The 27,532-nt window shown below is 43.3% G+C and overlaps 2 protein-coding genes across 3 annotated transcripts in view; one reads left to right on the top strand and one right to left on the bottom strand.

Annotated features, from left to right (window-relative positions):
• Positions 1-24,730, top strand: part of LOC111246414 (uncharacterized) — a 43,261-nt gene extending 18,531 nt beyond the window's left edge. Inside the window, exons 6-8 of the mRNA XM_022795967.2 lie at positions 20,625-20,781; positions 22,771-23,269; positions 23,712-24,730. Coding sequence (XP_022651702.1) covers positions 20,625-20,781; positions 22,771-23,269; positions 23,712-23,729 — 674 coding nt within the window. The 3' untranslated portion in view covers positions 23,730-24,730. The remainder of the gene's footprint in view (positions 1-20,624; positions 20,782-22,770; positions 23,270-23,711) is intronic.
• The window catches only part of LOC111246413 (uncharacterized), a 136,843-nt gene that overhangs the window by 68,622 nt on the left and 40,689 nt on the right, over positions 1-27,532 (bottom strand). The gene's annotated exons all lie outside the window — the stretch shown is intronic.

Raw genomic sequence — 27,532 nt, 5'->3', positions numbered from 1 at the left:
AAACTGAGTAACAAACGCCAAAGGCAGGACAACAAACCCGATTAGAACCGGCCCGCTAAGGAGTGAGAACAACGGTGGGTAAATATTGCGCCATTCGTTTAAGGTCACTCTCGCCTGTCTTGCTAACATGTGTGCCTAGGAGGACATGGTGAGTCCTCAAACAAATGCCGTGTCCCCGCTAAACCAACCTGTCTAAATAGACGAGTAGATAAATACAACAAATAGATTGGTAAACAAACCTTACCAACAAAATAAAACGAAGAATGACAAGCTATAGCAGAAACAAATAGGTAAAGATTATAGAAACAGTGACAGGTCAGCGGTTGTGTGTTGTAGATTGATTCAATTGTCCATACTTTTTGAACGGTAATTGTTATCAACGTGTCAGTAATCATTGAATTCGTGGCCTGCAAAACATTAACTTAGATAATACACTATTATAATGATATTTCCGTCATGATTAAAATAAAAATACCGGGATTCTAGAGATTGTATAAGAAAGTAATAACTGCTAATACCTTGATTAAGTTAAGAATGATTTCGCTCCTTCTCTCGGGTTATCTAAACGAAGCAATATCTAAGTTAAATGTAATTTTATAAAATACTTATTGAAGAGTGTTTCGGAAGCCACATTTATCTCTAAAGTAAAAGATAGATTTTTTTTTGGTTGTATAACAAATCAGTTTCGGTTCAGATGAAATGTTCCCCGATTTTCCAGTCAGAGCGAACTGTCATTGTCTTGAAATATATCATAGACCTTAAAAAATTTTCATGAGCGTATATGTGTTATTATTATGACTAGCAAAGAAAATTGTCTGCGTTGCTCGTTCACTTGTGTTATCCACCACTACTAGTACGTTCTGATTTCCTAAACGAAGAGCTTCTACAATAAGGACATATGCCTATTTATCATAATAGGTCCCCACACTGTATCTAGTATCGCAAACGTGCCCTGCACATAAATTGCCGTAAAATTTACAACTTTGAGTCTGAATACTAATATGAGTAAAGCTACTACAAAGCCCCGCTACGGATGCCGTCTAGAAAATTTGTTGAGCAAAAATATGTATAGCAATAGGGTGCTTGTCGACCAAATGTCAGATGCCATTTGGCAACTAGCCTTGGATCACATAGGTCTCACACATACTTACAAAGAGCACCGAACTGGGTTACAAGTTGATCGCGGCATAAATTTATACCACCATCATTCTAGAGGCCTATCTAAATGATCCCTCGAATGCGTCCTCTATAGTAGCGTTGAACATTTATCGCGAACAACTTATTCTTTAGCTTCCACGTAAGTTGGACTTACGCAAGTTGAAAGTTGTAGATGGAAATCTTAACCTGGCCCTTCGGTTAATAAACTCAGTGTCTGTGCCCCTTTCTACAAGTGCACCGTTCCATAAGTTACTGACCAACTTTCTCCTTCCCCACATAGCTGAGCTTCAACCCCCATAGCATTCCGGTCACTTCGTCGAATGGTCAGCAATGCATTAGGTTGCCCCTACAAATAGTAACACATTTTCTGGGTTGGCATTTTATAGAAACTTTTATTTCGAAGAAAATGCACGTATATGCATGCAGTTATTCATGCATAGCCCAGAATGTTCGTTCTCCTGCTAAAAAGGTCGCCCTATATAGCTTTTTCTCGTCGTCACTGTGAGTTGTTTTTCGTCGTACTATAGAATCACGGTGTTCCTAACGAATACCTGGCAAGCGTTGCTAAGGGCACACCGAAATGTACCTCATTAGATGTTTAGTTATAATCACATTCATGCCTACTTCGCGTGTGTGTATATGTATATTACGTACTACACATGGTACTAAACTTCTGCCTGGCTTCTCATTGGTCTCAAACACAACGTTTTCCTTCAAAATTTATTTTCATATAATGTTCATTATCGCAAAGGTCAGGGATTTCCCAATGCCGCCTTCCGGTTTTCACTTTCTTTAGTATGGACATTTTTAAAAGGACGTTTTCGTAGGCCCATCTTCTCGCTGTTTATTGGTCCACTTGCAGGTTCCAGCCATCCGGAAAGGTCATCTATACACATTGGTTCACCTAACCCCTTCCCGTCTATGTCTCTATCCCTCTACCATCTGTTCGTCGAGCATTCTCCGTCGACTACGTGCACGTACTGTATCTTAACATCTCTGCAAATGCCTCTCGTCCTTAGTAGTCTCGACCTTCGTCGATCCTTCCTTTCGTAAAATGCCGTTATAAAGACATTATCATCTTCTTCCACGTCGTCCTTTCTGTTTCCAACTTTGATGCCCATCTACGCTCTCTGTTGCAAACTGCTTCTTTTTTCGTCGAGCTTTGCTTCCTGTTCTTTCGCGCATCTTCTTCCCCACAAGTCCTAATCATCTCTGCCACCTCTTTTGGGAGAAACGTGTGCGGTGCGCTGCACCCGTCTCCAGACTTACGGTACGAACGCAACTGGCGCCACCCCTCATTGGAGATGTGTTGGGGTGAATAGGGAGAATGGTAAATGCCGAAAACTAGCCGGTGAGAGCAAATGAAGGCAAAGCAGACATAGCGGCCTGGCTTTCCTTACCTGACTGTGTGGGTTAGCAGGGTCCGCGAGGAGACGCCCGCGGCTCATAGGTGAGCAGAGCAGTGGACAAAACTCGACGATGAGGAGAAAGGCATTGTTGCTGTCGTCGTCGGACCGACGATTCCCCCAGCGTGGGCGCTTCATTCACTACCGTTCAAGCTTCACCCCACTTGCCACCTCAGCCATTCGCTTCTACTACTTTATAATTTGGCATTCCTCTCATCTCGTCGGTTGTTCCCTAGCCGGGCAAACAGCCGACTGCAGGTGGTCCCGCCCCGTGTTTCGCTCAGTTCTCTTACTCCGTCGTTAGTCGCAACATCGTGGGTGGCGGCAGCACCAGCGTCGTTCCTGCCATGTCTGTTCCTCGTTTTTGACTTACCACTCTGAACCTATCCATAAGCTCCAGTGCAGCAGTAGAGCTTGCAAGCACGCACGAGAAGAACCTTTGGTGGGGAATTTAAAAATTCGCACGCGGCTGAACGCCCACCGGAAGAAAACCCGTCGGTAAGGCAAGCTCAGAAATCAAGAATTTTATGAGGATGAAAGAAGCCGAACGGGCGTGTGGGGGGCTGGGGCTGGGGGTAAAAAGTGAGGCAAGCGCAGGGGTTGGCCACAGGACGCCGTCAAATTTTGAATTGCACATACTCCACACGGTGTCGTAAGAAAAGGCATTCGGTTGACTTGACGTGCGTCGACACCGGCTGGCGTTGGCCCGTACGTAGATCACAACCCGCAGCAATTCGTACCTATCCTTGCCCGTTACTTCCTCCCCTCCCCCTCTATTTAAAAACACGGAACGCTTGTTCGAGGTGAGAGATGTAGTTGTTTGGCATAACGCAATGCTAACAGCGTGCGCTTCGAGAGAGTAGACGACGGAATATTAGGACCAACGGCCGGCGACGCTACATACGGAAGCAATAGAGCAATGCCTATTTCACACAATAACTCTTAATATTGTTCTGCTGTTCACCGTTGAGTTGTATGCAACTTAACGAACGTTCTGAAATATGATCTGAAGAAGGCATACCATTGGTGTATACGCGTATTCTTTATTACTAGTACTTGCGTCCTCATAGGTGACCTTTGTTTACCATTCGGTGGTGACATTTACAGACCAACAATTGCCCTCTGAAGCTGCTTATCACTGAACGTATAGAAAGAACAATTCTCTTAGGAAAGCTTGCTTCGTAAAAGGAATCACAATGATCACAATGGACCAGAACTATAAGGACGCTGCAAATCGATTTATGACACACTTTTCAATGTCGTGTATTGGTACAGTAAACATTTAGAATGCTGTTTTAGCTTATAGTTGCACTATTTATCGTTTATGGTTTTACTAAGGTCTTAGTCCTCAGTTATTAGAGCTCTCTGTCTCGAAAAGTGCAGTTGCCGCACTTCGTCCACTGGGAACAAGTATACCTTCTGCACCAGTAGATTTCATATAACTGGAATTGTCATGAGAAGGTCGCAGTGCCAGCGCACCAGATGGAATCAAATAGAATATATTCATTTCCGACAGCGCATCCTTCTTTATTCAAAATATTCTTTTCGTTTTTGTTTACAAATACTCCTTTGTCTCTTCGTTAGCTCCGTTTACTAGACTCTGCCATTTTCCCTTTGTGCCTCAAGTCAACTTCAATGGCTTCAATGGATCTTGCCACGATCTCAATAAGTCCGTCCTTATTTCCGCACCACTCTATACTTTAGAACAAGGATACTGTAAAAAATACATCTTATATTGTAGCCAGCTAAAGTTGAGCTAAAACGCTAGGAAGCGAGAACCGAAATTCGAATAAGAAAGGGCCAGAAAGCGTAGACCGATGGACGTAGGGATGAAGTCCACAATCCTTTGTTTCGGGCGTTGACCCTATGCGCTTCTGCGCGCAGCAGTAGATTATCTTAAGTGGGAGAATGAGCGCTCGATACTGACACGGGTGAGAAAGGGAAGGAGGGTATAAGGGGCAAACGTTAGGAAAAGAGTGATGCTGGCAGGTATGAGCAAAGTAGGATCAGGAAATTTGTATTCATCTAGGCGTGAGCCTTTATCTGCAAAAGCTGGTGACGTTTTCGCCTGAAAACGGTCCAGAAAATGGCCTAGCTCTCTCAGATTCAACGTGTGCTCTACATCATGCCCGCTTTTCCTTCAAAGATAGTGTAAACACAGAAGCAATAAACGCTTCTCGAACGATTAGTAAAGGTATGTAGTTCCATTTGGAGATAAAGTAAAAAAAGACGATACTCGAAGGAAATTAGAACGTTGAAAATAGCTCACTAAAGTCATTGAATAGCAATAGAGAAAAACTACTTATCAACGATAGAGGCTTAGCTACCGACCTGCGAGCTATCGCACCTTGGTCTACTGTGAGTTGTTCCAATTCCTGAAGTAAATCGATCTCATTGGAAAGATTAACTATTTGTGTAATAAAACGAAATAATCTAAAAGCAGACATTGCTAAAGTTAATAAAGTAAGCAAAGGCATCTTGTGTGAAAAAAGTACCAATCCAAACATACTAAAAAATAAGGCTGAATAAATAAAGGGGGTATTTATCTAAACATTCGTTTTAGGCTAAACCATCTAAGCCGCTAAGCTGTAATACACAGAAAGCTCGGAAGTAGCGTTGCATAGCCAGGAAAGAAAGCAGTTGTCGTTGTCTGCTAATGGTTAAAGGTAGGCTTTTGTTCCGTGATTTTAACTGCAACAACAGCTAGAGCAGTGTTTGCGTCCTAGAGACAAGGCCATTCCGAAAATTCGAGAGTTTAGAAGAGGACGTGGTTGTGTAGATGTAATTAAGTAAATTCACACTCGCATGGTGAACTAAGGACTGAGAAGCTTCCAAAATAGTAAGTTGGATTTTTCGGCCGGGGTTACCTATAGAGCACAGCAGTTGAAAAGTCTCAGCTGAGAGTCGCCTCGCCGGCTTACCGTTTCTAAAGACGTCTGTCTTTGTAGACATTCAAAAGTGAAGCGAAGTGAGTCTGCAGTAGACTGGGAACGGGTTCTGGAACTGCTGCCTACGAGACCTAGCAGCTGTAGATGAGAAAAAAGCGAGAGATTTAAACCAGGTCTGGCCCAGGGAGCACCTACCGAAGACCGTGCGTTAGCGGCTGCTCCCGCTGCGCAAGTAAATGAATTATTTGAATGGAATACTCAGAATTGGATGGGATAATATGGGAGACAGAAGGCATGTGACTCAGCAAACTCAGCAAGCTGCGTAGGCTGTGAGCGAGGGAGAAAGGGTTGCTGAAGGGATCTTTGAGAGGTTGGCAGCTTTGAGAGTTGCGAGTGCCATTGGAGTAATAGGATGACCAACGAAATGGCGAATACAGAGTCCTTCCAGTGGTCCCTTCTCATAGAGGCGACTACTTATTGAGATTCCCTCCCACCTGTGGTTGTGGGCTTTGGGGAACTGCCGGTTGCATATGTCCTTGCATATTGTGAATACGGATGCTTCGTAAAGGCGCGCCCCTCGACCTCGTCAAGACGCTACCCATGTGTATCCCTGCCCGACGACGAAGCTGGTCCGGCTGTTTCTCCAGGCAGTCAGGTTGAGAAGGCCTACAGCACAATCGAGCGGAACAGCCAGAAAATAGGGCGGGGAAAGGAAATGCGAGAGAAAGCGAGAGACTTACAAGGCGAGAGGAATCTACAACAGCGCGTATTGTTTAAGAGGGAAGTTTGATAAATGAAGCCGAGACGCGATTAACTTAACACCAATGGTCCTGGTTCGCTCAAGTAATACTACTACCAGTAGACATGCAGGCACATACCCTGAAGTGTAGCTTCATACATGAAGATAAGTATATGTATATACGCGAGTATATAAACAACATAAGCATACGTTTCTATTGCAGTATATTGCTCTGAAAATAAGTTAAATGCGGTGAGGGAAAAACAGTTGAAGGAATCAGCGACAGACGAAACGTCTACTAGAGTGCGTCTGAATCATATTTCCAAGGGAATATGTGAATGCTGGGTTTTTTCGTTAATGCAGTTCATACAGAAGTGTTAGGGAAAATCACTTCTATTTTTCCTGAAATGGCCTAAGTGGTATAATATTCTTCACTGAAATTGTTTACAGCATAACTGTCAAAGCCAGGATATCTATTCGCGACTCTTTGTTTCCCTGTGGAGCGCTTATAGGTTCGTGTATGATCATTTTAGGTTTTAGGGATTAACTATTCACAGCTATATCCCACCAGCTTACGACTATCTCATATGAAAACCCGCAGAAAAATAGCAGATCTTTGCCTTACACCGAAGTGCATACAATCAATAGTAATAACGATACTTGAAATTTCATGTATGATACTAATATATCTATAGAAATAATAATATCACCGGTGAATAATTTTTTTTTTTGTTACCCTTATATCTATTTTTCTTCTAATGATTTTTAACGGCTGCGACCATATTGAAAATTCTTCTCTAATGGTTAATTTATAGAGCATGGCTAATCTTCGGAGCAATATTGGAAAATCGTAATCGATGTTAGCGCCAAAAAGTTTACGTTGTCTGCAAGAAAACTACGTCGACCCGCCGTCGTATGACTAAGTTGATCGAAATTGTCTTCTTGTGATTCAGCCACCCAACCTCTCCTCTGGTAAATTAAGTTTGACTAACTTTTTTGTCGTTGATGACAGGTTGTGCAGCGTCCCTATAACGCGGGGCGGAAAGGGGTCAAAGTCACCACTCTTTCTACATTTTTCTGATGGCAATTAGTTCGGCTAGCGAATTAATTGAACCGTGTAGCTTATTCTGTGATGCTATCCGATCACAACGACATTTCACTCGAGCGTCGACAAATACACCTCTTTAGCTTCTATATCAGCAGGGCGCTTTCGCAGCAACTCGTTCCATGGTCTGTGTCACCACTCAAATGGATCTCAGGGTCGGGATGTCAAAAAAAAAAAAAGGAAACGATGAACTACCATCATCGAAAGTAATTCAGTGACGCCCGACGTTTTGCTGGTGAAGACTTCTTCTTCTTCTCGTAAACAGGTTGAACAAATGTTCTATCACCTGATTTCTTCAAAAGGCTTAAGTAAATATAGTGACTGTGTAAACCTTCGACTGACCGCGTGAGCTGTTTTCCATAGCTAATTTGTAATGAAAACTTCCCTGCAGTAAATCCAGTAGCCTACGATGGCGATAGACCGGTTTATGTTAGCCACACCGCGTTTCTCCAGAAGTAACTGTTGTTACTATCAATGAGCGTACTATGACTACTTAGCTGGCTCCATTTCGCCTCTCGATGTGTAACTAACACGTTTATGTGCATCGTGGGTTCGTTACGTCAATGAACGGGATTTGACTGATCGGGATAAAATGGGCATCTATGGTGTATAAGTGTTTTGGGGCTAGCGGGAACGAGTAGCAGTTACCGGGGCGTAGCAATGCCGTTATCCGAATTTGTGAGAGTGTATGTGTAGACTGCCTACTTCGCAGAGTAGCTGCCGCTCCTGCTACTACCTGACGCAATACAAAAGGGTCTTGATAGATAGGGAAGACAAATCGAGAGATTTACGAACATCTCTTCCCTGGCTAGCTCCGCTATCGAGCGAAAAACGAACTCACTCGCCTTGCCCCTCAGCCGGGCCTCAGAGCTACAAAAGAAGTTGCGGGAAGCTCTCCAGTGGTAATTTACCATCTCTCTCTCTTTCTCAGTGAAAGCGAAAAGCCTATCGCCTTATTTCTTACGGTGTGGTGTGATAAGACAAAAGCAGGCTATAGACACCGGTCACCAAGCCCTCCTATAGATCTCATCGCTTGCCTTTACTCGCCTGAGGTGAGGTGGGACATCAAGAAAATTGGGTTGGCCCAAGCTACCAATGCGAATCCAAAGCTCGCATATGTATTAACAGGCATCAGCCTTATATTGTGCAGCCATATAAGTTATATACATAAATCAACGACGTATTACTTGGACAGGTCTTACGTATAAGCTGCTTAATTAATATGTGTATTGTTTAAGTAAGATTGTCTTCTATGTTACGTAGTAACGCCTGCAATAAAGCCCCTAGGTTATAATATTGCTACTGTACATTTAATGCGGTATTATCATTATTCACTTACGTTCTCTGAAATGCCACTTATCTATTGGGTTGGATTCCAAATTGTATCCTATAATTTCACAAAACGCAGTTAACTGGAAACGCTTAGCACATCTTCACATTCTGTGGGTTGGCACATTTGCCGCTGACTCGTCCAAGTCTATGGTCGGAAGAGGCTTGACGATATTATCGCTTGGGGTTTGTAGATCCTCATTGTCACTGTGTTCCAAACGAGGTCATACATTGCTTACATCCAACCGCTCAAATCGACCGAGTTTTGCTCTCGCACACTTTTTATTCGTTCGACTTTTTGCCCTCTGTTATCGCGACCAACCAGAGTTTGTCGCTGCGTCCAAGACACAGTTTGGGGCGGACGTACCGCTGTCACACCGACTCTTGAACATCTGTCGCTTCAAACTTTTCCTAAATTTGGTTTCTAGACTGCTCTGCCACCTACTCAGCCTTGCTGTAGAATGAGTACAGCCTTCGTTTTTCCCAGCAGTACAATAACAAGCACAAATAGATGAGTCACCTTGGATCGCCACTTCAGATTAGAACGATGTAGATGGATACGCTTAACTTGGTTCGCTTACACTGCCTTTGATATTGCCGTAGTCGCAAATTACATCAACGTTTTTATCTGCTAATAAATGCTGACATCAGTTTGTGCCTTTTAAGAACAGGCTTAAGCCTTTAGAAGGCATAAAAGGTTAAGCCCACATAAAAAGTACACATTTCTAAACATGACTTTTCTTGCTCGAGTTGGATTCAAAAATGGCTAACACCTATTAGAAAATATTCAGCAATGTAGACAGAGCCCAAGTGATGAACTGGATGTATACAATGTTATCATGCTGTGTATAATGCACGTGATACCTGTTGCGAACGACCATCCTGACGAAAGTATGTTTAATGGCAGTTCTAGTTTTTCCAAAAAAAAAAGTTTAAGTTTGCGGAACTTTCTATTTTTTCTCGCATTAATTGACAGCCATCCGTTAACATATAAGAAGATTTCTCGCATGACTCTTCCCTACTGCTGTTTACTCACTTTTACGGAGCATCGTCGCTAGCTTTTTAGCTATATATTGGAGCAATGAAATCGACTGTATAATCGTATTGAGGACTGCATTTTATTTAAGCGCCAAAGGAGAGGTACGGACGTGTTCAACATAAACGGTTGGCCTTGTCTTCGTTAATTACCTGTAAAAATGTTTCCCAAACCTGCATGACGACAGTCTCGTAAAATCGCTTTGCGAAAGAGCAACGCGGTCGTTGTAGGTCAGTACATGAAGTTAACTGTAAGTAGGTTTGTTTGTTACTTAATTCTGCTGTTTTAGCTTGAGTATTTTGTGTCAAATTACAATTTTACGACATCCACAGTTGTCAAAAATTGTTTGGTCGTCTCTTCCATTCGTTGTCTCTGCCACCAGTTCAAGCAGCCATTCTATCAAGGGTATTTCGACAAGAGGTTTTACTTCATCAGCCTAGTCTGGCCTTAGCAAGCAAGATGGACCGGTCCTATTCTTCCAAATGTTTATTTCAGGCATGCCTCTCTATCGTGGAAGATGTGATATGAACTCGACCGTTTCAGGGAGTACCATCTACTTCGCAAATGATAAAATTTCATCCAGTGATAAGTTGAAAACCACTTAAACAAAATCGTCGTTATTATTTCTATTATTATCGCAAATAATAATATTGCTATCGGTCCCGTTACCATTGATCTGCGATTGTAGCAATTGGCAATTCCTTTGCCTCGCCCATTTCTAGTTATCCAGCCCAACATAGCAGACCCTGACTCCCTAGCGCGCGCTGAATAGATACAGGCTCTGTTTTAAAAGCCTAAACACTGTTCTAGTCTCTCGTTTTATATAAGGCATCCGTACATCAACTGTTATTATTATTGGTTTGTGTGATGGCGCTCCCGAGGATTTAGCAAAATCTCTAAAGCGTAGGCCTAAACGCACCCGACGAGTGATTGTTATCGTATAGAACGGTTGAAAAAAAATACATTTTAAATGTTACTATTGGTAAAATTGGATTTATTTGATCATAAATAAATTGGTTTCGGCTAGACGATACGCTTATCTTTTTCTATTTGCAGCTTTACAAAAGTATAGAGCAGACCAAAAGTAGCAGAAATATTGCGCAAAAAAGTCAGCTCTCAATTACGATTTGTGCATTGATATTTATTTTGATTCTACATTTTGTCCTTCCGCTATAAGGACCTTAAACGGCTTAAGGCGATTCGTAGGCACGTCCTGTTGCAACACGTTCTCTATCAAGGTCTTGGATATATCTTTATAGACGGACGAGATAAACCTTCAATCAACTATACCCTAATAACAGCTTCCATTACGTTAGCAATTTGCTTTCGTTTGTTTGTTCAGCTGCTTATTTGTGCGTATGTGTGTGTGCGAACGTCAGCTTGGACCCTGTTTACTGAGGGTAGAGCGGACGAAAACGGATCCTGTGTGTAGCCATTCTCCTGATCGAGAGATCATTGAGACTCTCGAGAATATCTTTCGTTATACGCGTCGTGCTGGATCCAACAGGAGGACACGCCTTTTGTTTTTTTTCATTCTGACGATTACTTTTACCATTCGATAGCGGAAGTCGCAAAACCTCCGGCGTGGCGTAAGAAAATTTTGTTTCGAGCTGCGTGCCGCTCAGTCGGATTCTGCAAATTGTAAGCAGGAATGTAACGTCAACGGTAGCCACGAATTTAATGAAGCTCCTTTGACTCAACTTTAAAAATAATGGTGGCCTCGTCCGTTCTTGTTCACTGAAGAACTAGAAAACCCTTAGAAGATCATTCTATTATAACTACCGAACAAAAAGGTGGCTAACAAACAAGCACTTCCCATTAGATAAAAAAGGGTCACGTTTGATTAAGTCGATAAGAAGTGTTAGAGAAGCTCTATTGTGACCTGGCCCAACATCTACGGAAAATCAGTGTTTGAAAACAAGCTAGTGTCTTCTCAAGCCACGGGTATTCGTTTATGGGGATCGTTTAAATCCTTTGTAAGATATGTGATCAGAAAGTGTCTTGTATAGCGCCGGTGGGCTAGAAAGATCACAGATTCCGAACATAGTACGGTGGTCTAGTGGAGAAGCATTTGTAGGACAAGCTAAAAATCCTTGTCTTGTCAATGACAATGCCTTTTTTCGCCGACTGACATTTTAAATCCATTCTCAGTTCAGTACCACATAGTTGCCTTAAGCTACCACATATACATTATTTCAAATTCATAGTACATTATATGTTATTACGAAGCAGATGGGTACACGTAGGCCCAGTTATTGGTCTACTGAGTGGATTTGCCTGCCCACAGGAAAACCTCCCTCGAGGCTCGCTTATTTTTGTCACATACATATTATTCATTCTACAAATACTGCCTTCTTCGATCTTATCCTTCTGAGTTGTCTTTAAAGTAGGTACAAATACTGGCTTTGAGTTTATCTTCCTATGTCTTTGCGTCTCGCTTCCCCCACACTTTTGTGCTCGCTCTTCTCTGACCGAAGTTCGCTAGGTCCTGCATCAAGCTCCCAAAACCATTCTTGTGGCTGTCTTTCGGTCGGCTTTTCCTTCTCGCTGCCTATCGATCGAACCAAGCCCTAACCCCACCCGAAATTTGTTTACTACAGAGATATACACATCTATATATTCGCACCAAACCACGAAGCGATTCAACTCACCACAGACATATACCAACGTGCATTCAAGCACTTCGCTTGCTTCAACTTGACTATGACTTGCGTTTGGCTCCGGGAATGTGGACTGAGCTCACCACTAAGGACGCGGTGTCGGTAGCCGGGGACGGAGGGGGATAAGGCGAGATACCCATCTGTGACTTGGTGGCAACGACAACAGACCAAAAAAGCTGAAAGGAACCAGCCCTTAGGCTTTCTTGGCCAGGACGTCGAAAAAATCGACGCCCTCAGGTCGTTCGTGCTGCTCGGTAACTCGCGCTACTAGCCAGCTCTCGTAGATCGACTTGCGACTCGGCGCGGCTAGCCTTCCGTATCCGAAGAGGCTGGGGGCGTTTGGAATAGTTTTATTGGAAATAGAAATAGGATAGAGCTTGAGGGGAATGGGGCCTTACATACGAGGCAATCACGGGCAGAGGGGGCAAACTAGAGCTAAGCGCAGAGCGTCATACAAGCCCTGCATGGTAATGACGTGGCGTTCGTTCATAGTCGTTTTTCTTGCGATCAACTCTTTTCTGTGTAATTCCAACGATCGCTATTGCAGTTTAATTCCATAGAAGTAAAGGCTTCGCTTGTTTTTTTGCTCCCGCGGTTGTAGCACTTTTTGCGTACTATTACTGGTAGCGCAGCAGTTCGAAGAAAGCTAGCTAGCAAGGTAAAAGGGGTAGAGGGAGTTGCACGCAGATTGCAGAGTTGCTCTGTCAGAGTCGAAAACGCTAGAACTGAAGAGCGGCACATCGCTTCGAGTGTAGAGCCGCGGAAGTGGAGTAGTATCGGATCTTCGATCCCTTCGGCGCCTCAGAAAGAACCACTCCGATCACTTTCACTATCCAAGCCGTTGGAGTTGGGTCCGCTGCCTTTGGCAGAGCTTGGAGTCAGAAAAGCAGCGGCTGCGCACGACGGCCATGCCTGCGAAAGGAAGGGGTTTCGGGTGGCGCTAAGCATGATGCGTAAGGCAAAGCAAGCCAGCAGTATCAAAAACAACTTAACCAACGTCTTATTCTTTCCACTGTTTTGCACGTCACTTCAATTGCCCCTCTAGTTTTCGATAAGGCAAACTTGCCCATTCAGAAATCAGACAGAGATAACAGTGGTGAATTCGGAGAAGCAGAAGCTGAGCAAAAAGACGAAAACCCCTCTCTCAACTAAAAAGTCGTCTTCAGGCTCATTCGGCCGCTATTATCATAATTGTCATTCGTTCGCTGCCGTCGCATGGCGTCTACGTACATATGCATAAACGTATGTACGTGTGAACTTACATAGAAAAACATTTGCGTCACGTGAATACATGTGTGCAATGCAAGAAGTGGCACAAGGAACCCGGTGAGCAGAATCCTTTACTAACATTACATTGGGTGGTTCTACACCAACCTATGTGTCTGCCGTTAGTACATGATTACCACTTATATAAAGATAGGTTTCCGCTGCGATGAATTTATCAGTGATACCACTTAAGATTTTGCCTTCAGCCGAGTAATTGCTACAGTGGATACGTTTGCGCACATACTTCATCCTTGCTAGTGACATATCTCAGAAATATGTTTACATGCTACACTTTGCATTTTTTTCTTTAGTGCTAGGCTAAGCACTCCTAACACACTCAAAGTCATATCTTATAAACAACATCAGTTGGCTGCAGACGAACCTTTTGTCTATTTTCGCACACGAGTGACAAACACGAGATGTTCTTTTTCCCCATAACACCTCGCAACTTTAGTGCTTCAACTGCATCGACCCCGTGAGGTTAGCAGTTGCTGGCTGGCCAATGTCAATAGAAACTGGCTGGGCATGGGATTTTTCCGCGGGTGATCCTTTGCCTGTCGGAAATGACTCTACCAGTTAGTGCTCAGCGAATATCTCCCGGCCCCCGTTAAGGCTAGTAGGCAGGGCAAGGGAGTAAGGCCGGAGGGACGGGGAAGGTTTTTGTAAAATCGTTAAATTTCTCATCTTCGGCATGTTATTTCGTCTCCCCCTCATTTATTCGTTGTTTTTTTCACTAATGCCACAATACCTTTCAAACACCGGCGACTTCATGCGACGCCTTCATTTCATTCAATTTTACTCGTGCTCGTTATGCCTGCAGTTACTGCCAGTGGGGCAGTCGCGCCCGAAACTCTAGCCCCCGGGCTTACTGTACGTGTACTAGGCCTTTATCGCCCAAGGAGGCTATTTTCGATCAGCCGATCAGTGCCCAAAGTAGTGCGATGCACTTCTATTCCGTTCATTTTAACCACAGCAGTTTTTGCTGAGCGAACAAAAAATAGCTAAACGATCAATTGCGCATTCTCGCATCTGCAGCGCGTTCCTTTTGGAGCTTTTATTGGCTTGACAGCAGATATATATACACAGATGTACTTATATATACAGCGTATTTATATACCATTAACATGACATACAGACAATGTTGTGCAGGACACAGCCTATATGATGGACGAACGCCAATATATTCACTGACCATTGCTTTTGGTCGATGGAAGCATTTGTTTAAGCATTATCTCGTACTTTTGATATCTATCTGTCTTCGTACTATTACATATTTGCAAAAATAGTACTTCCAGTAAGTGGTACGTATCTCACTCATATGGGCATGATTGACTTTTGTGTAACGTATGATATAGATGACGCATGTGCAGTCTCCTCACGTTTTTTTTTGCCTTTCTCTGAAGTGACACATATTTTTGTGTTTTATCTAGCTGCTTCCAGATCATCTACGGATCAAATAGTTTACATTCTGCTTGATTATAGAAAGGAATAACTTGTAATCGTAGGTCGCAAGCTGAAGGTGTTGAGAGTTCGGTTCTGCTTCGCAAAAATACAAACGATGCAGGATCTATGGCCTTTTCTTTAATCGAGTAACGTTATCAGGTTTCAACTAATTTTCATACTTTATATAATGTTGTTATTTTATCTGTTCTTTTTTTCGCTCCCCCATGATTGTTATATAATGAAAAATTTCGTTACATGGAAACCATAAATGATGAGGTGCCGTTATAGCAGAAACTCGTGGATTGTGCAAAGTATAATCTAAACACTTTATGAATGGAATGAATTGTTTTTTTTACCCTTCTCATCATTCGCCCACTGCAACACGAGTATTATCAATTTTTTCATTTACTAAGGGCTTCTTGCAAGGGGCCAACCCAGATCTTGCATGGGTTGATCTACGAGTGCAAGCGAACAAACATGCGCATATACGCACTTCTGTGGTGGAGTGGAAAATAAAGAAGACATGATGTCACTCACATAGTCAGTCGGCGACGTCACTTCAGGAGCATTCATATCTATTTTAGCCGATTGTCGTCAGCGAGTCTCTTTTTTCGACCCGTGTTTCTCTGTCTTTTTTGCTGGCCTTCCTCCACAAGGAAAGCATTTTGTTCGTCACTTATTGGGGCCTGGTTCACGGTCCAGCTGCGAATCTAGACATAAGTCAGTTCTCTCGCGCACAATGACGTTGGCAATGGCAACCTCGTCTCTATCCTCTCACCTCCATTCACCACAGATTTCATATGCCCTAGATTGACATTTTTGATCTCGAAATAGGCACACTGAATCGAATGAGCACGGACGTACACGCACCGTCTCGTTGCCGGCGAATCAGACACTGACGGCCGAAAACACAAGATCAGCACTAGCTTGAGCCTGCCAATCTCATCCATAGATAATAGTACCATAGAAGCGTATACAGATGACATTCAAGCATCAATCTCCATTGCCGCCAAGCTGCTTGTAATAGCATTGCTGCACTGGTAGCAGCAGTGCGAGCTTGCAAGGAAGAAAAGAGCCCGCTGCGTCAATATCTTAGGCGATAGATGGCGGCCGTCGTGCAGACGGGCCGTAGCCTCGGATTGCGAATGCCAAATTTCGAACAATGGAGATGTACGATTGCCGTCTGACTCCCTGTTTTATTTCTCCGGAGTACATGTGTGACATATGCGATACTCATAAAGCATCATCATTGCGTTCAAATATGTTGCCCTGCCTATAAGAAAAAGACAGCCTCGTCACTTAGGTTTTGCGTTTCGTTTAAATTATGGTATGTTGGCCAGGAACCTTTTGTCTAGTAGTAAAAAAATCCCGAAAACTGAAAAGTTTACGTATCGCGGATTTCAATGAAAAATTAGAGTACGTTGTTAGGCTATATCTAAGCCACGTCTAAAATGGGGTGCTATATAGATATTTTTTCCTCCCGACTTCGAAGTAGCGGTCGCTATCTATCTCGAAGTTGGGAGGAAAACGGTTGACAATAGACATTTTTTTCAGCGCCTCAGAAGGATATTCGAGTTATGTCACACTCTCTCTCTCTCTCTCTCTCTCACTTTATTCTAGTACCTCTGAAAAATCTGAAAAAAATTACCCACGCCGGTCTCGGGTAATTCGCAACAATGTTTATTTCTGTGCGATGAAATGCTCTTAGTCTAAAGAAGCGTAACACTAATGCCTGAGGTACGCTAAAACCTTTTCGTTTCCTAGTGCAGGACAAGCAGGATCCATTGGCTTTCATATGCCCTACAAACATTTATATGGATTTGATATGTCTAGTCTTCCAAAGTTGACCTCTGGCACCATCTCTTTATATGGATCTTAGACTCGCTAGTTCATACAAATGTTCTCTCCCTCGTTTTCTTTGTGTGAAAATATGTGTATAGCCTTCTGAGCGCATATATATGGATTCTACTAAGCATAGGGTGGCAGCGTTCAACGGGCGTGCTGTGCCCCTATTCTATTTCAGTTATGTGTAGACGTACAAATACACTCAGCAGCGACAAAACGGAGGCAGAAAGTCAGAGACATACACGGGCGGGGATTAGGTTGATAGAATCGCTCCTCTTCAAGCTACGCAAGTGATGCCGTGACAATGATGTTTGACATGGAAATACCAGTTTAGTTCATCCCAGTGTTCAATCTCTATCTCGCTGGTTCACTTCTCTCTTGCTCTTGAGCGCGAGCAGAAAACCCATTTCACTCTCCATGTACAACTCTACACGACTCGACCCGCCCAGTCCCTGTTTGAACTGGCCTGTGTCTAGAAGAGTCATCTCGCCCTTGTTCACCCACCATGTTCCATTCGGTGTCGGCACTTCGTCTCTAGGGTAAGGATTTGTTCGGGAAGGTTCATGGCGAACGGTCGAACGAACGAATGAACTGAACTCAAGCAAGCCGCGGTAGGCTAGAGAATGGGTTGGCCCGCCGACCCCTTGTTGACTGTTCCCGGTCCAGCTGCCACCAGCTGCCACCGGCTGCTCAGATGTTCACGTTGACTCCTCCATGAAGACGAATCGCTCCTTTGCCATGTTGTTCGACTCTTGCCTAACGCTTGCTTGTCATGTGGTAGTAGTAGTGCCGAGAAGGCAACCCCTGCCCGTAGAAAAAGCTACTAGTAGCACAACTAGTACAACTATATTCTTGCCGCTCCGTCACGAGTCCTAGTTTTCGGTCAACGCCTTGTGATGTCTTCAAGTTCGCTCTTTAGCGCGAAAGCGGATAGAGTGCACTCCTCGGAAGGACGTCAGCTCAGACAGGCCCCTCGTCTCTACAGCGGCTGCAACCTTTGCTACTCTGACCTTTTTGTTCCCCTTCATTGCCAAACGAAGACCATGCCGAGGGTCTCACAAAAAGGAGCGGTTCTCCTTCTAGGATTTCTAAGCGATGCCAAGTAGGCTTTAGGGGATGCGTCAGGAACGTTCTTGTCTGCCCATCCTTTAGAACGTGAACATGGAAAGCCCATCTGGACCATCACATTGACTGGTCGACAGGAGAGACTTTACCAGCGTATCGCGAACCCCTTGGTTCTATAATGTTTTCATCCATACGGCGCCTTTAGCCATCATTGCTTGCGCTGGGAAGTATTCGGCACTCAAAATTTACTGTCAGCCCTATCACGGAAGCATGCACTTGGTCATAGCATCGTTAGCAATTAACCACTCATTGCCGCTGGTAGCCTGCAAAATACTGACCCCATAGTCCCCCCATAACACATATTGATTGAGGTACCAATCAGCACTGTTGTAGATAAGACGCTGTTGAATATTATATATCTAATTTCTTTTTGTAATGGTAGTCTGGCTAGCGGTAGCCTATTCGAAGAAATTCCCTTTCCTCGATATTGCCATATCGGGATTCCTTTAAAAGTATTCACACAGTACATCGAACAGTCAACCGTGCATGCTGCCCATGACTCACGCGTCTTGTCAGGAACAAGCATTTCCCATGACAATGCAACATTACGGTTTTCCGAGTTGCCTAGCATAACTTAGCATCGAAAAAAGCTGCCTTTCGTTGCTCCTTGTATTGTTGTTCCCTCGCAAAGCTGACAAGATACTGATCACCTCTCCCGTTCGGTTTAGCCTGTTGAAAACGCCTGGCGCCGGTGTGCCAAAGAAATGCGGATACGCTGTTCACTAAACTAGCATACACAAATACAACGCGCATATGTAAGTACAGATGTATGTATCTCGGTGTACGTATAGGCGAGCTAGCTTGGCCGGATACCATGGGAAAATATATTGATATCTCGAAGATTATCTATAGTCGAAAAGGGCCCTCACTCTCCAGCGGCATAGGCAGAAGAAACCTTTACATCTCCGTCTACATTCGAGTACATTCCCGTCTACAAACATCTTTTAGAATAAACTAGATACATACGTTAAACACCTACGAAGGTCGTCTGAGTTGTCTATCTCAGACGACCTTCGATGATGCCCAGAGTCTTTTGATGCAGATGATCATGGCCGTTGATTAGTTTTCTTATTGGTCTCGTTAGAGCTCGCATGTTTTCGCATTACGCTGATTTTGAGGTTTTTGTAGACGGTTCTTCACCAATGTATGTCAATCCCGTTTGCAGGGCTTATTCGACCAAATTTTCTAACTACTTTCACGCTGTTGTCCTTTGTCTCTCATGTGCTGCTGTTTTACGTGCCCTACAGTTGTTCGAGGACCAAAAATTTTCAAAATATCACCTTATCGATTCCCGGCTCGTTCCAGACGATGGCTCTCTTGTGGATTCTTTCTCTCTAAAATGGGCCGATAATAAAACGGACCCGATGCGAAGATCCGTATGGCGCTCGGAACTCATTTTTCTCCAACCACCCAACTCCCCAAAACCGCTTAATTCTCTTCCTAGTGCATTGCTTTACTCGGAAAATTACTTGTTCTGCTACTATCGAATACCAAAACTCTCCACTTCACCCAGTAGCTTCCCTAAGTTCTTAGTGCCGTTCGACTCCCACGCCTGTCCTTCTTTTTGCAATTAATGGTAATAGTCAATATGCATATGTCTGTCGCATTCTCTTCGAACAAAGAATAGTAATTCATTCACGCTAGCCCTTTCCGACGGCAGCCTGTCTTTGTAAAGGCCGTCGGCACCGGCAATCATGGTAAAGTATGAGTTGTGTCTATGCTGGCAGCTAGCTGTAAGGCGCTGCGGAAAACGCAAACGCTGTGCAATTCCCGTACATCTACTGCTCCTTACGTTGGTCCAGTGCCATGCCGTCGTGTAATAATGCCATGAAAAGGTAAGAGCCTAGGGACTACGGACACCAGATGTACGGAGGGAGGTATTCGGAAACGGCCTTGCTTGTGAACGACAGTGAAGGCTCACATTTGCGACGTATAGAGGATGTCGCTAGGTCGCTGCTGTATGGTATACTGCTGCAGCCTTTTTTTAAAGCTAGGTCTCCAATGTCTCCTCTGGGAAAGAAAATCTTCGACAGTAGCACGAAAAAGTGCGACAGTAGCGATGGCGGTAGCAATCGAGGACGAAACGATGTGGCCGAGGTGGGTCAGCGACGTCCAGTTGCCGAAATCGTAGACCGGCACCTATCGACTGTGACGATCAGGACAAGGACGCAGGAGGCGAATAGCGAACAACTCGGCAAGGGGACTGAAAGGCCGGCGTTTGCCAAAAGCGAAATATTTAAAAATTTAAATCTGACTTACCATTGTAAAGGCAAGAAAAAAGAAAAGGCGAGTGAAAATAAGCGACGTCCTTGTGAGAACGTTCACCGAGACAGAGAATATATGTAGCCGCAAGGACGTTAGCTACGGAAGTCAATCACTATCTAACGTGTAAAATATCTCAACGATAAAGCGGCCCCATTATAATATCGAGCTGTGATGCCTTTGTTGTTTAGATCAGTGTGACATGCGGGCTCTAGACTAAGGAAATGTGCTTAGGAACATTTGGCCATTGGTATGAGAGCACAACCTATGGTAACACTAAGACAAGATGTAAAGGCAAGATGTATATTAGCGAGAATGAACTATTACGTAGGACATCAATAGTATGCTTAATTTGTTTGCAGAGTACAATGGCTTGAGTCGCGAGGAGCAGAAAAGAAACGCGTGTGATCGTGAGCGCAGTCGCATGAAGGATATGAACAAAGCCTTCGATCTCCTTCGCGAAAAGTTGCCTTGCTGTAAACCACCGGGAAAGAAGTTTTCCAAAATCGAGTCGCTCAGGTAACATACATATGGAAACAATACAATAAAACCGAAGTTTTGTCGAAAGAAGAAAAACGACCTTGCAGTTTATGTTTTGATTCGACACGTTCCCCTCCTTTCAATGATGGCCACTATAAATCAATTCCCAAAATGCGCACAATTTCTGGCTCCAAAATACTAGAATGCAAGGTAGCTAACGGCAGCATCCCGTGGGAATTATTAAAGGGTGTATATATATGCATATATACGTTTCCGAATAGACCAGACCATCTGTTGTAATGGTTTATTTAGATATAGACTAACTTACATAACTAACAGACGGTATTTAGTCTAACTGTACCCTAATCGGTTGAAAGAATTACCTCAAGAATAAGCTAAACAGCATCGTCTGCATACCTTCATGGAACGTTTTACAGTCTGTATATATATCACTATTTGCGATGGGATCTCGTAACAAAAAAAAAAAATTCCCATATTTCTTCTGCGGTAAGCGCGCGAACTAGCGAAGCTTAGCCGTTTCAGTGGGTCTCCCTCAAGTTCGCTTATCTTTTTTGGGTTGGGTATGTTTGAGAGGGGTTCACTTCGGCGTATCATAGTGTGCATGCAACACATACACACTTCTGTTGCTAACCGCTATCTGATACGGGCTATCTAAGATTGTACCCGTCTCAACGTCGTCGCAGTGGGAGGTACAATGTTGTTAATAAAACCTATGTCACCATGCGATCACCCAACGCATTGATGTATAACAACCGCAGCGATCACGCCATTGTAACAGCGCCGCGCAACGGCGAGACCAACAACAAAAATAACATTGCAATTTTTTCGTCGACAAAGCGACTGACCATTCGCGAGCGCGCCCCATTTTCCTGCACGTACTGTTACGTGCAGCCATGTCATGTTTACGCAGCCATACGTAAAAAGGAAGCAGAAGGAAAAAACGAACAACAAATCACAAACACTTTGTTTATGGGCCAATTGAGCATATGAGAAACGTGCACAGAATCGTGAATACAAGTTCGAGATGAACGCTGGGTGTTTTTTTACCAAACCTATCTCAAACATACCGAGAGAAATAGACTACTTCATCGATGAGTGCGGCAGCTATAATCCGTGGGCAAGTGTCAGCACTGTTTGCCGACCCAATCGTATGCCATGTATGCATTCATAGTATTTTTCGGTAAGAACAAAAGCCCTTTGGAAAGGAGCAGGCAAATGTCTAGATTTGGGATATATCTAGATTGAAATCATTGCAAAACCTCTTTTTTAAGTGTTTCGACCAATTATCGTTTCTATAACCCTTATTCATGTTATCATTATGGAAAAGGATAACCCCACTCGGCCAGCTGCAAATACATTTCAACAACATGTTGAACGCCTGATAAAGTGTTACATTACAACGAGAACCAGTCTAGTACATTGGCCTCTGCGTTATCCTTCATAGAAGTCATTCCTGATGACGCACGGTTTCGCCGCGTACAGGGCCAACCAAAGTTAGTCAGACGACTTCGACAAGACTCACGACGAGAAACTATATGCACTGAGTAGTTCTGTTTGTAAACATGTTTACCAGGATATATTGAAGCCTTTAGGCCCGCTTTGCTCGACTCTTCTTTTACTACCTGCTATACCACCGTAACAGCCTTCTTATATATATATGTTATTTTAAGAAAGAAATAACATAAATAGATCTATTGTAAAGGTGCAATACTTGTGATGGCTAAGCTCACCTAGCTAGAATCGAAAAAAAAAAAAAATTATTAAAAACAACAAAGAGCTTCTAAAGAGCTAAATATGCATAGAAATTATAAAATGTATTATTTAAATGGGATAGACCAAATAGTTTATTTATAATATAGAAGGAACAACGCTGTACTAAGTACATTGCCCATAAATCATGTATGTTTATTACTGAGAAACTAGTCTTATAGATAGTATCATATATTATACTACTATAAGTACCAAATAAATATATTTTAACTTAATAATGTACGAAATTGTTTTTAGAATGGCGATAAAGTACATTAATCAATTAGAAGCGCTTCTCGATGAGGCGCCCTCTGCAGTTGCCGGACACTCCCGAGCCGATAGCATTTCGCTAAGCCAGGCAATGGGAACCATAGGAGCATCATTAGGAGGCGTATCCATGGGCGTAGGGGCGAGTGTGGGCGGCCCTATTGGAATGGGTGTGTCTGGCCATTATTACGGCATAAATGGAATGAGCCCGGTGGTCGAGTGGTCCAGCCAGCAACATCACTTATCAGAGTCACCTAATTCTTGCGCCACAACATCAACGTCAACAGCTCCATCTCCAGTAACCACATTTATAGCAATGAACGTACCAGTCGTCATTTCTCAGTCGTCATACAACGATAATAACGCGACACTCAGCAGTAATCACAGTTCGCAGAGTCATCAATATGTGGACAACGCCAGCAATAACGGGACCAGCTCTCACACGGAGGCAAAAAATCGCCTTCAGAAGACTTCCTATTGGACTCGACAGGTACGTTATGCTCATCTGACTTGATCTATTGTTATAAGCATTTATATACTTGTTACGCAAATTCGATTCAAGGAGAACGCACCAGCTAGAATGACGCCGTTCACACTAGCCTTAGACTTGTTTTTTTGCCTAATGTCTGACAGTAACTATACTAGGCACCAATAGAAACATTGCTTCCTTTATCCATAGTACTGGCCACGACTAGCAAAAATGGAATATGTACGTAAAAACTTGTTCATAGATAAACAGGAAATAACGTCTTTATTCTACTTAACTGGCCGGTTAGAATAGATAGGGTAGTTTCAGCCGCCAACGGTACCAAATATATTTAGGCACAACTCAATTCATCAACTTTTTATCTTATTATAGTATTTTACACCAGAATAACAAAGAAAGAAGATCAAATAATGAAGAATAAATTGATTTTGGACTTTGATTTCAGAAAGAGAATCCGGTTTAGCCGGCGCTATATGGAAGCGTCTGTTAATTCCTAAGCTGTGAACTGGAATCGCTTCATCACAGGAGAACCCTAGTTGCTCCTGTTTCGAAATTAACCCATATCTTAATAGGCAAACTAAATCATTATCGTCAGTCCTTTCTTAGAAAACGTCTTAATGTTGTAACAATACAAATCACCACGTGCTTTTGACCACATTAACTCTTCTTACACGGTTTTTTTTTCCATAGCTGTATTAAAGGACAACAACCGCAACAATTTGGTGTGTTTTTATATAGGATACGAGTAGGACAATAATCTATGCAGCACTCGGTTGGCGCTATAACGCTACAAAAACTACGAAATTTTTTAGATATTTGTTGAATACGAGAAATTGTTTAAGGCTTGAAAGTAAGGAAAATCTTAAGATGATATATCCATCGTTTGTTATTTGTTTGTTTGTATTTGTCATCGTTATATGAACAGGTGCTTTCCTTATTTTATTTTTTAAGAATCTCAATCTGAAACTATGTATGCAAACAGTACGGCCCGAAGATTATCGGTCGTCAAGTTCGTAGGGAACCTTTCTATATTCCAAATATCTGAAAGTTTTCTAAGTTAGCCTGTTATAAGCGAGTTCTAGATGACACCATTATATATACATTGCATGCCTCATACAGTACCAGTGTCTTTAGATAGAGAAATAGCCCTATTTTGGTCCCACTACCCTCAAAGTGTGCCTATCAAAAGGCAAAAGCGAAGTGATAAATAGATAGGCATATCCGATATTCTGGCGCAAAAAGCTGGCAAAGTATTGGGTAGTTTATGCAGAAGTATCTTGTTTGATATCTTAAAAAAAAAATTAAGGTACCCAATCTGCTGAACTCTTAGTACACATAATTATTATGTATACTATTATTTTATTATTATTATTATTATTACCAGCTAGCAATTGTCATCGATGCAACATGTCAGTGAGTCGTTAAGTAATTAATAAAAACTAAACAATCACACATGTTTAAAGATGATATAGTGTATTTTTGTGTTCGTATTGTGTTAAGTTAGAGCAACTTCACGCATAGTAACTACATGGATGTCGATAATGATATAGTTTTTAGTACCACATAATTAGGTATGGATACTGTACGGATAACATGCACGTTGTTCGGTTTGAACTAAAAGTTTTTTTTACCATTTCTCAATGAGTTTTCTTCGTGTCTCCATGGGGAATTTTCTGTCCACTTAGCGTTGTTTATTTTTGCTTGGTTATTCTCAGACTATCAAAAGACTTTGCTAATGCTACAAACAATGAAGACAATAAAGAAGATTTGATAAATAAAAGATTTTTGTAGATATATTTATTAACGTCAACTGAACAAGCAGATAAAAAGGAAAGCGGGTGCCGTCAGTGGTCGAAGGGCAGCATTCGGCAGAGAAAGCGTAAGTACACGTCGACGGAAAGAAGAATGCCAAGTGAGAGTGAAAGCGGTCAGAGGGAAAAAAGGAGGGAGCTGGCATACATATATCTATATAGAATGTGGTGGGTCTGCCGGGCCCGGTGGGTGATGATCAAATATTTACTATTATTTGCTCGTTTTCTGCAGCCCTCCGCCCCTGCCCTTTCCGCCCAAGCCCCCTTTGCCCCGGCACACCACTGCCATTACGGTGCTTGCGGTCCGCTGCATTTGCTAGATCCTCTTACAGCAGGGCTTGAACTCGAGCTGTCCCGCCTTGTTGTTGTAGAGACCCTTGGCCTTATCCTTGTCCATTGGATGTCCGTCCAGTGGCCTTCTTTTACCCGAGGCAGAATCACAATCAGCATCCCGCAGCGGTGCCGTCTCCAACATCAGCGACATAGCCACATGGCCGTCTGATACGGTGACAATAGTGATGGTGTGCTAATAATCCTCCAGAACGCTAAGAGGAAGTGCAGCAGCGGTAGATGCAGCATCGGCAACATCGTCAATCTAACACCGTTGCAACGGCAGTATTAGCGAGGCGGTCTGTCGTTACTGTTGCCTTCGCGGTTTGTTTTTGCAATCTGCTGTCCTATGAATGCAACGTAGATCAGGACGGTATGACAACCGTTAGCTGGCATCCTGTAAATTCAATGGGGACGCCTCAAGTAGTTTGCTTACTCGCCGGTAAATGCATACATAATTCCGTTGACTGACGCATCTATCCAACAAGTGCGGCATTTTTTATCAGCGTATTTAAGCGAAGAAGGAAGTTCAGACAAAGGTAACGGTGCGATTAGTTTGCATACATATTTAGGGTACGTTGCACAGCAGACATCACTAGTATCGTACTATTCATTATTAATTAGTTTTATATACGTTTTCAACGGCTTTTAAATACTTACCTGCTGGTAAATTATTTTTGATTGTAACGGGCTATTTTTTAGTCTTTTTCCAGGACGACAAAGATTTGCCCAGGCAAAGCCTTTAGATTTGCTAAAATTATAGTTGGTCAATTAAAAATACATTATTTCATGTCCAAATAAGCATATATATTCTCGCGGATTAGTTTACGGGCCCTGAAATTAACATTCGCACCTATGGTATGATCAAGTATACTTTTATGAGAAACGGAGCTCACCGTGTTGTTTTTTTCCTTATATTCTACTATAAGTAGTGTAGTATCATTGTGTGTGCCTTGATTTCGCACCCCGACAGTTGTATTAATGTCAAGTCTCGTTAATGTCAAGGTTTTTGCTCGTTGACGCTTTAAATGATTCAATCCTTTGTTCCCCCGACTGGATCTGTTCTGTTGCTGCAGCTCTCGCTGCTCTGTCTCGCGCGTCAGCGACAGGAAAGGGTTAGCGTCTACTGGTATCTCGCTGCCGTTACGGCCGCTGACCATTCGGTTGGACCTACCTTTTTTACGCCGCTTCACTTTCGTCGGTTTAACGCGCATACGATTATGCTATCGAGAATAGCTGGTTAGAGTAATAACGTGTCACTACCGGCGAAGAAAAAAGGGCCAACATGGCGAAAAAATATTCAAAACGTAAAGTTCATTAATCAACATTCTTCACATTTAAGCTCTGCGCGCGTCCGTTTTCCGCCGCTGCTCCATACAGACCAGCTTATTCGTTTACACCCTGTTCGCTGACCAGTCCACCAGCCGACCTAGTTACCGGCTAGGCCTATGGGACAGAGTCGCCAGTCGAACAACGACGGCGACAATCGCAGTCGCAGCCTCACCCTTCGTTATTATTATTATCGTACGATTAGCAGCAGCAGCATCACCACGACGGCCCACGACAGCATCATCTAAGTAGGCGGCGGCCATCGTCGCCGTCATGTCGCCGTTGCCTTCCTGGTTTTGCCCCAACTCTACTTCGTAGTCCATCCACCAAGCAGATCGGCGGAGACGCCCGTTGCTGCTGCCCCGCCATCCCCCTCGTGCTCGTCGTCGGTTTTGGTGGATCGACAACTGCCGCCACTTGCCTAATCTGCTTCCAGGCAAATTCCTTTGTATTTGCTTATAGGCAGGAGAGTGGGGACAAGGCAAGCTTGTGAATCGGCAGTTGGCCTCGGCTTAGACTGTTCGTTCCGCCCTTAAGAGACAGATCTCAGGCTAGCTATCGTATCCTTAATTTTTATTCTACATTGCGTTCCTTTCGCAAACGTCGTTCGGGAAGGAGGTCATGCCAGTAGCTCGCGATATGGCCTATGCTATCTGCGACTACTTCCAAAAGCAAAACGCGGCCAGATATGATGGCAGCCATGACAAGAGCCGCTTTTTGGTCGGTTAAGGCAGTGTACGTTCATATCTCTGAAGGAAAAAGCAAATGCTTTGCACTCTTCTTGTCTAGCTAAAGG

This window comes from Varroa destructor, unplaced genomic scaffold (genome assembly GCF_002443255.2).
Source record: "Varroa destructor unplaced genomic scaffold, Vdes_3.0 BEIS01000003.1, whole genome shotgun sequence".
Classification (NCBI taxonomy): Eukaryota; Metazoa; Arthropoda; class Arachnida; order Mesostigmata; family Varroidae; genus Varroa; species Varroa destructor.
This window is presented reverse-complemented; position numbering and strand designations above follow the sequence as displayed.